The 14,472-nt window shown below is 43.7% G+C and overlaps 1 protein-coding gene across 2 annotated transcripts in view; it reads right to left on the bottom strand.

Annotated features, from left to right (window-relative positions):
* The window catches only part of NHEJ1 (non-homologous end joining factor 1), a 76,828-nt gene that overhangs the window by 51,292 nt on the left and 11,064 nt on the right, over positions 1 to 14,472 (bottom strand). For both annotated transcript variants that reach the window (XM_027120941.1, XM_027120947.1), the window contains exons 4-5: positions 14,171 to 14,309; positions 13,540 to 13,598 (exon numbers count right to left, since the gene is read on the bottom strand). In XM_027120941.1, the coding sequence (XP_026976742.1) occupies positions 13,540 to 13,598; positions 14,171 to 14,309 (198 nt within the window). The remainder of the gene's footprint in view (positions 1 to 13,539; positions 13,599 to 14,170; positions 14,310 to 14,472) is intronic.

Genomic DNA, 14,472 nt, shown 5'->3' with positions numbered 1-14,472 from the left:
GCACCGATATTTCCCTCCTCCACCGGTGGATGAAGTCAAAGAAAAGAAAGCTATGAGCTAAGAGAGCGCTGAGAGAGACCCCCCCGCTTCCAGTTAGAACTTCATACCTCCCTTCACCAAAGGGCTTCTCCAGCTGGGCAAAGCCCCAAAATTGATGGGAGGATTTCTTACTGTACATGTTAGGTTTGACAAAAGGGGCCGTGTGTAGTTACTGCACTGAACAAAAGGCACAGCATCCAATACCCACTCTCCGAGGACTGATCTGTGATGCATTTAAAATCACCTTGATCCTCCAAGAGGGAGTCAGATGAGCCCCTGCTATTGACAGTTTTCAATAAGAAATGTTGGCGGAGGGAAATAGATACATGGATTGAGACACCCTGAGTGGTTGCCGAAGCAGCATCTCATGGGGAGTCTCTACTTTGTTGGCATCACCAAAGGTCCAGAGTCTTTAACTTGGTTTCCATTGGTTAGTTTAGGGATAATCAGACTCTAGAGGATTAACTGATGCTAACTAAAATCATAAGAGACCAATTTAGAAATTAAAGTACCAATTTATTAGTTTACAAGGTGAGGGCTATACTATTCCAGTGACTGATATATCTTCAGCCGATTTTTCCTGGGACGCTGAATAAACACTGAGAGTGCTACTTGCTAAACACAGAAAAAAGGCAAACACAGCAAATGACTTTATGTGATAGTTCATATACACTGCGGGAAAAACTAGCCATTGCTTTGGCACTGTGCTAGACAAATTCATCAATTGTCACTCCTTGGCTTTTCTTTTCCTAAATTCTCTACAACTCTGCTCCTCTGTTAGTACATCTCCTCAGACCTCATGAATTAACTATATAACAGTTTTTCTCAAATTGCTTGTAAGAGCCAAGAGGTGTGCAAGATGAAGAGTTGGAAGAAAGGGATATGGGGTAAGAAATGAGGCAGTACTTGGGGCAGAGTTCTCTAGCCATGGACCACTTCCCTATCTCAAAATGAAGTTACGGAGCTTCCCTGGTGGCGCAGTGGTTGAGAGTCCGCCTGCCGATGCAGGGGACACGGGTTCGTGCCCCGGTCCGGGAAGATCCCACATGCCGCGGAGAGGCTGGGCCCATGAGCCATGGCCGCTGAAGCCTGCGCGTCTGGGGCCTGTGCTCCGCAACGGGAGAGGCCACAACAGTGAGAGGCCCGTGTACCGCAAAAAAAAAAAAAAAAAAAAATGAAGTTACGAGATAGTTACGAGTCTCCCTATTGTTCATAGATGGGTCTCAGTCTTGCCTCCTGCCCACAGAAAGTTCCAGGTGTAGCTGTGTAACATGCAGCAAGGCAATGGGACATGATGGAAGAACACTGGGCTGGAAGTTCAGAGCCCTGGGTCCTTGTGCTAAATTCTGGGTCCTGGTGCCAAAATCTCCCACTGTTTTTCTACGTAAGAGTTCTTTTACCTTTGTAGGCCCTAATTGCCTCATAAGTAGAACAAAGAGGCTTGATATATCCTTAGATTGATAAAGTCCCTTCCAGCTCTTAAAATTCTATGGCTCTAATCTTCTGAACAAGATATCTGAGATGCCATAATTTCCTTCTTAGGTACTAGCCTAGGCCCTTGAGATCTATAACCTCATCTCATAAGCAATATATTTACAAACAGTTGGGTGGATTACTTCTGTAGGTAGCTAATCTCATCCACTTTATATTGATTCTTATTTATCTCAGTATCAGAAGTGATCCCAAATTGGGGGGGATATTCTGCTTGAGACTTGCATCTCCTTAGGAACCCACTAAATTCAGCAGTTTCACTCTGCTCTTCCCCGGCTGCCAGGTACTACAGAAACCTAAATGCTAAGATGCTCATTGACTGTTCCTTCTTTACACCGAGCAGTATCATCATCCTTGTCTCAAACTCCTCTTCATTCCTAGCTTCACTCACACCAAGTTGGAAGGAGTTCTTTGCAATAAATATTCGAAGAAGACAATGTACAGCATCAGAACTGCTTAGGCTTCAAGGGTAAGAGTAACAGTAGCCAAAGAGCTTTTGAAGGATTCCCTCAAACCACCACACTTAGGGAGAGCTTCTCAGATTGTATAAATGAATAAAATCCTTAGATGTGTCTTTCCTTCAGCAGCTATTCACCGTACAAAATCTCTCTGAACTTGAAGCTCAAGACTCACCTCTCCCAGAAGTACCTTACCCAAACTAGCCCGGTATGAACCCCAGATCCCATCCAAATGAATCTATTTCTTCCTCCTCTCAGACAACATATATTTTATGTATTTAGAATATTCTTTGCATATGTGTAAACATGGTCTAATCTCTCTCTTCAAAAGTCCATCTTTCGGGGGCTTCCCTGGTGGCGCAGTGGTTGAGAGTCCGCCTGCCGATGCAGGGGACACGGGTTCGTGCTCCGGTCCGGGAGGATCCCACATGCCGCGGAGCGGCTGGGCCCGTGAGCCATGGCCGCTGAGCCTGTGCGTCCGGAGCCTGTGCTCCGCAACGAGAGAGGCCATGACAGTGAGAGGCCCGCGTACCGCAAAAAAAAAATGTCCAGCTTTCAAGGGCAGAAACCATGTTTTAACTTCTCAGTATGACTCCACGATGTTTAATATTTCACTGGTGCTTAATAAGTGCTGTCCACACAGAGTTTAAATTTCCAAATAAAAAAACAAATAGACTAAAGATCACCCACACAGAATGAAAAAAATGCTTCCTGAGACTCCGGGGCAATTTCCCCTTTGACAGTTCCCTTACGGGAGATAACAAGGATGCCCACGAATCCTGCTGTCTTGTTCCCTAAACATTGGACAGCTGAGCTGCCAACCTACAGGACTCAGACTCCCTCTCATGTTTCACTGTGGCTCATTATCCAAAACAGGTTTCACCCACAAGCAAAGGCCATCATAAGAGACCACTTTATATAAGGCTATATAAAGCCAATAGATCAGGCAAAGCTTAAAGGTAAGTCGTTGGATACTTTTGTTTTCTCTCTTCCTTTCTATAACCAGAGGCATTTACCAATGTGAGAAACTTCTCCAATGCCAAGACCTTTGAGCTACAAGCACTCATTTTTGTGTACCTCCTACTACAGGGCACTGCAGTAGGTTCAGAAGAGGAAACAAAATGAGCAAGACAGTTTTGCCCTGATGGAATTTATCACCTAACACGGGCGATGAGTACAGAAATGCTTATATACAAGGCCAAAGTGATAAGACACAGGAAAGATACAAAGCATTGTGGGATCTCAGAAGAGGGAAAGAATATAGCTTATACCTTGACTTCTGTCTGTTTCACTATTTCTAGCATAACAGAAACGTCACGGAACCATCTGATTCTCTTTTTAAGTAAGGAGAATTAAATGCCCTTGGAAAGAACTGCAAAATTCCTGGATGAAAAGGCTACATCCCCTGGGGAAAGAAGATGGAAATAGGCAGAAATCAAGTCACCTATCTTCAAAATATCGCCTGTGCCTTCATGCCACCCACAAATCCCAGAGGAAGGCCTATCCCCTCGCTTTGCTCCACTCCGTAGGTCCTGGCTTTCACACTGTCATTTTCCCTTCACCACCGTAAGTTTCTCCTTCTCCAGTGGCTTCTTTGTTTTCAAACACATATGTGTCTTCTCTTCTTTAAAGGGGAGTTTTGCTGGGCCACTTCTAGCTCTTCAGCTAGCTCTCATTTCCTTTTCATTGTGAAACTTCCCGATGAGAGTTCTACACTTATTGCCTCCATTGCCTTATCAATCGACCCTTCTTTAGCTGCCTACAATCTGCTGATATTGCCCAAGATTCCGAACTGCCTGATGATCTTTCCTCGGGCAGTCAGTCTAGTCTCTATCCAGCACGTGGCACGGTGGACGACCCTCCCTGGTAATGGGAAGAGCATGGGATTTGAATAGAGAGAAATTCTGTGACCTGAAGTGACCCGAAGCAAATTACCTAGCCCTTGAGCTCCTGCTTCTTTATCTTTAAAATGAGGTTAATATCACCAACCTCATAGGTTTCTTTTAAGGATTAAAAGTTATAACTTAGCTGAAGCACCTACTGCTGTATCTAACACACGAGCAGTATGTACTTGATAACTGCTAGTTCCCCTTTCTTAGCTAACTTACTCCTCTATCCAGATTCTCTTCCTATCTCACGTTTCCTTCACTGGCTCCTACCACCTTCCAATTATGATTGTTCCCCAAATCTCAATCATTGGACTTCTGTTCTTTTCTCCATGCTGTTCCCAGCAAAAGATGCTTCCATTCTCATGCCTTCAAATGCTGCTCCTTTGTAGAACATTCCCAATTCTATTTCTAGAGGTCCTTTTTCAACCTAAGCTTCAATCCTATTTTTTTAACTCTTTCCTGAACATTCCCACTTGTATGTCCTATAATCAATTTAAATTCAACATGTATTGAAAAAGATTTTCATCTTATGTTTTTAAATTAACTCTAATTATATATAAGGCTTTTTTTTTTTTTTTAATAAGCTAAGGCATCGTTAAGTGGTCACACTGGAATGAATGGGCTTTTATGAAACCCTTCCTCTACTAGGGGACGACGAGGGAGATTCAACTGTGTGAATTGTGGCAAAATGTTCCAGAGGTATGTGAAGCTTATAGGTTAGACCTAAAAGGACTCGATATTTGCCAGAAATAAGGTATCAGTTATCACTCCCTCACTACTCAATTCTCAACTAAGTGGATTTCTCAGACCAGAGATTGAAACCAAATGAGAGACTAGCAGTGGATTTGGTGAAGCTAAACAGAAAAAAAGAAAAACAGTTTTCATTTTAGAAGAGTAGGTAACTTCCTTTGAATGAAATAAGGTGCACAGCCCCTGCGGCAGTGTCTGTTAAACTGTGTTAGCCAATCTGGGTCTAGATGTATCTAGACATGCAGGATTTAGTTTTCCACAGGCCCCTACAAACTCTGTTGTCTTTTATCCAGCTGGATACATGTTTCTGTTATATACCTACCCCCTGTAGTCATCTGAGTTTGTAATACCTGGTTTTGAGCGTTTTAGGATAAGAGAATTTAAATGTGATAAAGCCCTTTACTACTGGGATTCTCAGAATCAGAAAGCCCAACTTTTGGAAATGAGTAATTTTAACCCACTTGTATTCTCTATATTGATTTCCTTCTTGTTTTCCCACAGATTTTTGGTGGTTTTTTTCCCCTCAGACTTTTAATAAATTTTCTTTTGAAAGTATAAGCCCTTATAGAGCTTTGTAAAAGGAAAATAAAGAAAGAAGCCTTTTTATACATTCTTGGGGCAAAAAGAGAGAAGTGGTGACCCCTGGTAGCAGGGCTCAGTGGTGACTACAGGAATCCCAGTGAGAAAACCCCAAAGAGAAGGCAAAATTCAGAAGAAATATGGTTGAGAAACATGTGCAGCCATCCCTTCCTCCCCGGAGATTTTCATTCCAGACCTCAAATACTGGTGGACTTGTGTTTTAAATAAGGAAAACCATTCCTTTATATGCCCAAGATTAGATTTAATTGAGCCCCACCCATGATTTTTCCAGTCTGTCAATGGCACCACTATTCTTCAGATCACATAGGCAAAGCACTGACAGCCTAATCTTCCTAAAAGATCACTTTCATATGTCACTTCTCCAGTCAAAACTTCCAATGGTTTCCCACTCTCTATAACAGTAATTAACTGCAAGAAGGAAGCGCCCCATCTCCCTCCTAGGAGACGTGCCGCCGTTTGAAAATCACTGCATGTAATGATAGATGTTAATAACTGGACTGAAACGGGCAAATAAATGGATTACAGGCAGAAAAGAGCTAAAAAACATTTACCTTCAGAACAAAGCACCAATCTTCCAGGCCAGCATTTAAGGCCTCCCCACAACCTAGCCTCAAGTTATTATCTTGCTAACTTTATTTTCTACTAATCCTCACCCACTCTTCTTCTTATTTCACATCCTTTGCCCATGTGTTTCTCACCTAAAATGCCTTCCACATAGTTCCCTAGCAAAATCTGAAAGAAAGACTAAAGTCCAGTTCAAGTCATGCCTTTTACAGGAAGCTTTTTCCAATCACTCCACTACTGTGGCCCCTGTAGCCATTCATTAAGTACAGCAAGCTCTTTGATGGCAATATTGCCATTTATGCTCATAATACACATGCACAACACTGAATACTGTAAGGATGAACTAGCTGCAAGTCTCGCGAGATCAGAGAACTGACACACACAATCGTATGGAGGATGTTCTCATGCATCTAGACTTATCCTTCTTTGTGATGCCCATGAAGAAAACTGAAAAAACATCCTCTGAATGCTATGTCTTCCTCTACATATTGAAGAACAGATATATGGCAGAGGAGCAGCCCTTCCAGACTTGGAAGAGGAAGGAAAGACTGAGGAAGGAAGAAACTTAATAACTTACTTTGGGTTCTATGACTAATGTTCTTCCCAGGATTTGGTCAGGTTCTTATTCCTTTGGTTTTTGAGATATTTAATTTCTTAACTGGCTCTAAAAAAAGAGGTTCTAGGATCTCTCAGTAATAAAAGATTCAAGGTTTATACTTCATCCCAAAATTGGGACTGTCTCCCAGTAAACTAAGTGTCAAAGAAACAAGGCAGGTAGTAGAATGGCAATCTGACAGTGATCTTCTCCTTAGGCTACTCATCTGTTTACAGTAGGGCTGTCTAAGTCTCAGGCTACCAACAGGTGATGGTTTCATGGCCTAGTCATAAGACAGTAAAAATAAGGAAGAATGGGAAGATATGATTCCTTCATCCATCAACAAATACTTCCTGAGTGCCAACTATGTGTGGAGGCATGGCTTTAAGCACTTGGATAAACCAGCACGCAAAACACACATCCTTGTCCTCATTGAGTTTATACATTCGGGCAGGGGGAAGACAGGCCATAAACCATAAGCATAATAAAATAAGTAAACTTGATGGTAATATGGAAGATAAGTGCTATGGCGAAAAAATAAGAAGTAGAGCATGGTAAAGTGAAATGGGAGTGCCAGGTGCAGAGGGGCAGGGATGTGGCTTACAGTCTTAAATAGGATAATTAGGGTAAACCTACTGAGAAGGTGACATCTGAACAAAGACATGATTGTAGTCCATGTAGATATGCCGGCACATTTCTTGACATGCCTCCCCTTAAGAGGTGGAGCTTAATTACCCTTTCCTGGAGGAGTGTGGCCTGGACTTAGTGACTCACTTCTAACGAAGAGAATATAACAAGACGTTGATAAGGTGTCACTTCTGAGATCAAGTTATAAAGAGACTGCAGCTCCCATCTTGGTCTTGGTCTTGGTCTCTCAGCCTCTCGGATTATTGGCTCTGGAGGAAGCCAGGGCCATGTCATGTGAGCGGCCTTATGGAGAGGCCATGTAGCAATGAAATGGCACCTCCTGCCAACAGTCACATGAGAGAGCTTGGAAGTGAATTCTCCAGCCCCTTATGATGACTGCCTTTCCAGCCGAGATCCTGACTTGCGGTTTCAAGGGAAACTCTGAGCCAGAATCACCCAGCTAGCTGCTTCTAGATTCCCGACCTTCAAAACCATGTGAGATAATAAATGTTTATTGTTTTAAGCCACTAAGTTTTGGAGTAATCTGTTATACGGCAATAGATAACTAATACAGACAGAAAAGAAGGGAGGAATTTGGCCATACAAATATCTGAAGAAAGAGCATTCCAGGCAGAGGGAATAGGCAGTGTAAAGGCCTAAAGGAGGTGATGCTTAGAGTATTAGAAAACCAGCAAGAGGCCAGTGTGGCTGCAGTGGAGTGGGGGTGGGGGGAGAGGGAGGAGATGAGGTCAGAAAGGTAATAAGATCCAGATCATGTAGGATTTTGTAGGCCATCATAAGGTCTTTGGGTTTTACTCTATAAATGAAATGTGAAGCCAGCTTTGAGCGGGAGCGTATCACGATGTGATTTGTGTTTTAATAAGATCACTTTGTTGGTAATGGGCCCAGAAGGGAGGAGAAGTAGCAAGAGGGATACTAATAAAGAGGTTAATGCAAAAATGTGGGTAAGAGACAATGGTGGCTCAGACAAGAGTGGTAGCAGCATAGGTGAAATTACAGGTGTACTTTGAAGGTAGAGCCAAGAGGCTGATAAACTGGATGTAGGATGTGAAAGGACAGAAGTCAAGGATGACTCCAAGGTTTCTGGCCCTAGCAAGTAAATGGATGAAGTTTCCATCAACATGGGAGGGGGTTTTTAGAAAAGCAACTTTGGGGGTTAGGATTAGGAGTTCAGTTTTGGACATGTTGAATTTGAGATGCCATTAGACTTCCATGTAAAAATGTTGAGGAGACAGTCTGAAGTTAGGGGCAAGGTCTAGAATTAAGATTAAACTTGGGATTCATCAACAAGATGATATTTAAAGCCATGGGACTAGATGAGATCACTAAATGAGTGAAAAAAGATCAGAGCATCACGGACTGAGTCCTAAGGCACTCCAACATTAGGAGGTAAGGGAGAAGAACCAGCAAAAGATTCTGAGAAGGAACAACCAATGAGATGGGGAGAAACAGGAGAGTATTGTTCTGTGGAAGCCATGTTAAGAAAGTATATTGAAGAGAAGGAACTGACAAGCATTATAAAGGAAAAACCTAAATGGGAAAGGATTAGCCAACTCGATTGTCCTCTGTCTCCCTACTCTTCTTTTCATTTCCACATCCTGCCTGATGTCAAATTCTACAGCAGTGATAAGTACAGGGGGCTGTGGGGCTAGCAGGGTAGTGTACTTATCCCTAGAGGAAGGAGAGCAGACTGAGAAAAGGAAAAACTGTCATGGAAGACTCACAAAAGGGATGACACCAGTGCAGAGTTGGGAAAATTGAACAGGAGCTTGGCATGAGGACAAGAGAATACCTGGTAAATGGATCACGAGACGTACGGGCAGGAAGCTGTCAATACTTGAACGTGATGAAAGGGTGGGGTGCTACTGGGGAGTGGCAGAAGGTCAGGCTGAAGAGGTCAGCAGGACCAAATCATGAACCATCTTGTGTGGCATGCAAGGAGTTTGAACTTTACCCTGCAGCCTGTTGGGAACCACTTAAGGACTTTAAGCGAGAGAGTGACATCATCATGTTCCTGTTTTAAAGAGATCACTCTGACATAACTGCAGGTTCAACTGGAGGAAAATAAGTATTGACTGGTAGACAAGTTAGGAGGCTGTGGCATAGTCAAACCAGAAACAGGGTGGGGAATGGCTAATCTAAGGCAATGGAAGCCAGAATAGAGAAGAAGAGCAGATTCAAAAACGGGTTAATAAGTTAGGCTCTGGAAGTAAGGACAAAGAGAAGAGGGCATAACTCCCAAGTTTCTAGCTTAGAAAACTGAATGGATAATGGTACAATTCCCCAAGATAAGGAATATAGAAGAGAACTGGGTTTGGGGGGAGCAGATGATTAATTTTGGACACGTTTAGGGTATTGCATTTGGGACATCCAGGTGGGAATGTCAAATATGCAGAAAGAAATATGGGCCTGAAACATAGTGGAGATATAAAACTGGTACTCAGGGGTGTACTAGTGATAGCTAGAACTGGGTTCTGGATGAGATCACCCAGAGAGAAAGAGAGTGAAGGGTGGGAGGATGGAGGACCCAATCCTGGGTTACACTAACATTTGAGGGTAGGGAAAGGATGGAGAGCCAGCCAAGGAAACCAAGTAGAAGCTGTCTGTGAACTTAACAGGATAGCAATTTTCAGGTTAAAGAACTCTGCATCTTCCCCAGGTGTCTCTGATATAAGCTCTAGCTTCATAAGAACAGCAATGAATATCTTCATAGCTTGAAGTCTCTGCTCTAGAATCAGGCTGCAACCAGACAGGGGATGAAAATACTAACAAAAACTAGACAGGACACAAAGGCCATGGCTACATTTAGGATGCTGAGTCAAATCAATGTTAACTATAGTTGTAGAACTATAACTATATAATAGAAATTGGTTAAGATATTACACGGAACAGATTCTTTAAGTCTTACAAGGCATTCGGAAAGCAGTTAACGGGAGTGACTGCTATGCTGAATATTCTCCTCTGAAAATAGAGAAGGAGAGAACTGCAAAAATCTCTATCTCTGCTAAGGCCTCCCTCCCCAAGGAAGCCAACTTCACGCAACTGCCCAGGTTTCGGTGTACAGGGCTGATTCCCAGCCAGGGGTTGCCAGCTGCAGAGGGCGGGGCTCTATTTTGGGCTGCCTGCTGTCCCTGAGCCCAGCCGCGTCTGGTTTGAGCAGCATGCAGCCCCAGTGACTCACACACCCATGCAAACCGCCTGTGGCTCGTGGCATGGCCTCGGAATGCCAGCTTTAGGCCAGCTCCCTCCTCACCCCATTACACTGGGATAAATAAATAAAGAGCACGCCAGCAGCCGTACAGCCTGATGGCAACCAGATGAAGAGAGGGAGGCATGGACGCGGCCAGGGGAAGGAACTCCCTCCAGTGGACCCTGCTGAGCGTGGGCCATGCCAGCCCACTCATCCTAAACTTCCTCCTTAACACTGTTCATACTGGCATGTAGTCATAGCCCCCAATTCCTTGACTGGTCTTCTATTCCTAGCCCCTAGTCCTAGGAAATGCTCTACATGGGGATGTTGCCTTCTGTGAGAACAGGGCCAGCCCTGACTTGAATGGGCACTGCCAGGAATCCCCCTCTAGTTAGGTCACCATCGATTGTCCCCCTTGGGCTCCCTGGAAATGAAAATCAGGCTCCTAAGGGGAGAGGAAAAACAAAAGGACTAAATATGGAGAAGTAACCCCTGTTCGATCCTTAAATAATCTTCCTGGCCTTAGTATCCTAGAAACCTCCCATCCTACTGCCTCCTGTGCCCTATCTCGATGTCCTCTTGCCTAGCAATAGTCCTAACGAGAAGCAGGAAAAACAGAGCCCAGGCACTGACCGCATGGCCCTCTGACATCAGCCCTGCCCCCTGCACCTTCATCCCGAGCTCTCTGTCTCTGGTTTGTTTATCTTCCTATGTTGCTTATTTTGATGGCACATCCTTCCAGCTCGGTCTTGGGTGACCCCGTGACCCTTCTGTGTCCTGTTTGTAGGACCCCAGGCAAGCAGAGTAACTGAAAAGATGCACTGGCCATAAGAAATGCTGCAGCCCCGGTAGGAAACCTTTCAGTTCTAGCAGTTCTACAGGACATTCCGAGGACAGGGCAGTGATCCCAGAGGTCACAAGAATTCTACATTATCCTAGCCCTTGACTCTCCTCTAATTTGTGTGTACGACCAGTAAAAGTAGCAAAACAAAATAGGGATAATCCTAGACTATGAGTCAAGAAGTGTGGATGGTCCGAAACATACAGCTACCACCATATGACCTTAGGCGAGTCACCTAACCCCTCTGAGGCCCAATTTCTTAATCTATGAAATGGAAAGCTACAACTATCTATCGTCCAGATCCTTTCCAGATATAATAAAATTCTACAAGTCTATGCAGTTTGGATGTGATCCACCCAGAACCTAGAGGACCAGAGTTCTTGAAGTAGTTGGTTCCAAACACCAATCCCCTTCCTGGGCTAGCACCTGTATTCCGCATGCTTTCTCATTCAGTTCTGCAGTGTTCCTCCACCCCAACAGCATGAAAGAAATGAGACTTCAGTTCTACAAATGAGAAAATAGAGGCTCTGAGAGAAGTGATTTATCCAAAGCCGCAAAATAAATCAGGAGAATAACTGAAGATCCCAAATATGGGTCTAACAAGCAACACTATATCCACAGCCCACACCACCACAATTTTCATAAAATCCCTCCAGTGTAGGTTTATCAACATATTCACCCACAAACTCGTTGAGAACCTATTACTTCTAAGCACTATGTTTGGTGCTGGGAACATAGAAACACATTCAACGTGGTCCTTGCCCTCAAAGAGTCCATAGATGAGTGGAAAAAGACATAGTCTTGCAGACATACAAACAGCATCATGACAAAGTTATAACTAGTAAAATAGAGGCATGAACCAAGGCACTATAGTAGCAGGAAAGAAGGATTATCTTTACAAGGACAGTCCGGAAAGGTCTCCCAAAGAAGCTGAAGCTGACACTTGAAAGATTAATAGAAGTTTACAAGGTAGATAAGACCAGGGCACTGGCATTCTAGATAAAGGAACAATGTGTGCAAAGACACAAAGGCTAGAGAAAACAGCGTTTTTGGTAATTCAAAGCCATTCTGCGTGGCTGAAGCATAAAATACACAGAGAAAAATGTTGAGAAACCAAGCTGGATACGTATGCAGGCACTAGATCAGGAAGGGACCTCCCTGCTGAGCTAAGAATAAGCATCTCATTGTTTGACTAAGGGGCTGAGGTAGGGAACTAGTATGCCATCCCAGCCTACATTAACCTCCTTAATACCCAAACCTATCTGAGAGAAAGCTATCTGAGAGAAAAATGGGGGAAGCTATCTGAGAGAAAAATGGCCTAGGAAATCTCTCTCTGTCACAGGTTTAGGTTTAATGATCTCTCTTTCCCCATGAAGACCTGAAACCTATTCTGCTTCAGGACTTAGCAACACATGCTTTCCTTCTCCTCCAGAATTACAACTGCTTCAGTAGATGGACTGAACGCTCAACTCACATGTTTTGTTCTCACTGTTGAGACCTCAAGCATCAGGAGGCTACTGCTCAATGGACAAAAGGCAGAACAGAAGGTTCCAAATCACCTGCTTTGCTCAGCCCCGTGAAAAGCACTAATTTCAGGTTCAAAAGAAGTAGGAGTCACAGCCCCTGTCCACAACAAGCTTACAAATTAGCCTAGAAGACAAGACAGAAATATAAATAATCTATACATAACACAATATTATAACAGCATTATTTACTTACACAATAAAGTACCAACCTGGGTAACACGTATAATTAGAAAATAGTGCAATAATACTAGGGTACTAACTGTACAACCAACAAGTCTCAGAAGAGTTAGAGAAAAAGATCAATATTGACTGGTATTATCAAAGGTCACTACTATTAATATTACCCCTGCTTGGCATTTAATAGATGTTTCTTTTGGCCAATCCTCAATCCTAGGGAAACCTAGGCAGGAGCTTCTGACAGGCCACAATTATCTACTCCCCATTCATTCCTTTGCCAGTCCCCTTGTATAAACACTGTGATTTTCCACAGCCTACTGTGCCCACAAGACAGTCCCCAAATGGTAGCCCTGTGCTTTTCACCTTCCTCTACTGTGGGATGTCGAAGGGGCCCAGACAAGTAATAATGACTAAACCCCCGCTCCACAATCCAGACCTGGGATCAGATCTCAGCAAGCAAAAATTTAGCAACTGGTCAACCAAGGTTTCCAAGAGAATTCCAAACAAAATCCCTAGGTACCTTAGCAGAGATGTTTTACAAATGTTAATCAGCTCACTTTTGCCTTTTACATCTTTCCCCCTACTTCTCCCCATCTTCCCCAGGTACATCTTCAGCTTTATCAGACTTTCTATAGGTAACTTTTCCACAGAAAGGGTTCTCCAACGATGCAAGCAAACCTAACACCCAAAATGCAAGTCACCACTCAGGCACCTGGAAAGAGGAAGTAAAGCAAAGCTGCACAAGGAGAAAGGAAATAGCAAATACTCTACCTCTACCATAAACTGTCCCAAGAAGGAATTCTCTTCAAATGGCTCTGTCTTCAACCGATCTGTAATAAGAAGGGAGGCAGAAAAGAAATATGAGTCTTAGAATGAGTTTCCTACCTGTGAGATGGAAAGGGAACAGAGCCCAGGACTTCTTGGGAAAGAGGATAAAGATGCAACACCCAGAGACACCTAGTCCAGTGGGAGAAGAGGACAAACAGGAGGAGGAAAGGGTGATTAGCAATAAATGACAGGTTCATTGGCAGCATGTGCTCTAGAAGGTTTTCCCACCACAAAGACAGGTGAAATTGAATTTTCACTCTGAAGTTGGAGCTATGCAGCTTCCTAAAGTCCCAGGTCATTTTTCCCTCATGCAATTTTATATAGCTGTTGGCCCTTTCCAGAGTCTTTCCTTCCCATTGCCTAGGGCATGTCTGGGCTCAGTTACAGCTTCTATTGGATACTTGGGCCCCAGCCAGGTACTTGACGCAAAAGAAGTGTCATCTAGTCTCCAGTCCTGGTCAGCACCCACCCTCGGGAAAGCACCTCCCTAATGCAAATGAGTCTCCCCCTTTGCTAAGGCTCTTCGACCGTCTGTACCACTCCCGACCCAACTCCTCAAAGAATGTCCTCTCACCTCGGCTCAGCGTAGCCCCACTCTCCTGGTAGTCCTGGATCTCCAGATCTTTCATACGAAGCAATGTTGCTAGGTCCCTCACCTGGCACTGCAGTGCCAGACTCATGCCCATCAGAGGACGAATCAAATGTTGGGAGACCTTCCATGGAAGAGATACCAATTAGCCAACAGATAAACACAAAGTACTCCCTAACAGTGTATAAGGTACCAGGAAAAAATACTGAAAAACAAATGTTTTCACAGGAACTTGTATTTTCATAGTCAAGCAACCCATTTACATGAATGTAAACACAAATATAATA

Source organism: Aethalodelphis obliquidens, unplaced genomic scaffold (assembly GCF_003676395.1).
Source record: "Aethalodelphis obliquidens isolate GAN/ISIS:26980383/991018 unplaced genomic scaffold, ASM367639v1 scaffold2, whole genome shotgun sequence".
Classification (NCBI taxonomy): domain Eukaryota; kingdom Metazoa; phylum Chordata; class Mammalia; order Artiodactyla; family Delphinidae; genus Aethalodelphis; species Aethalodelphis obliquidens.
This window is presented reverse-complemented; position numbering and strand designations above follow the sequence as displayed.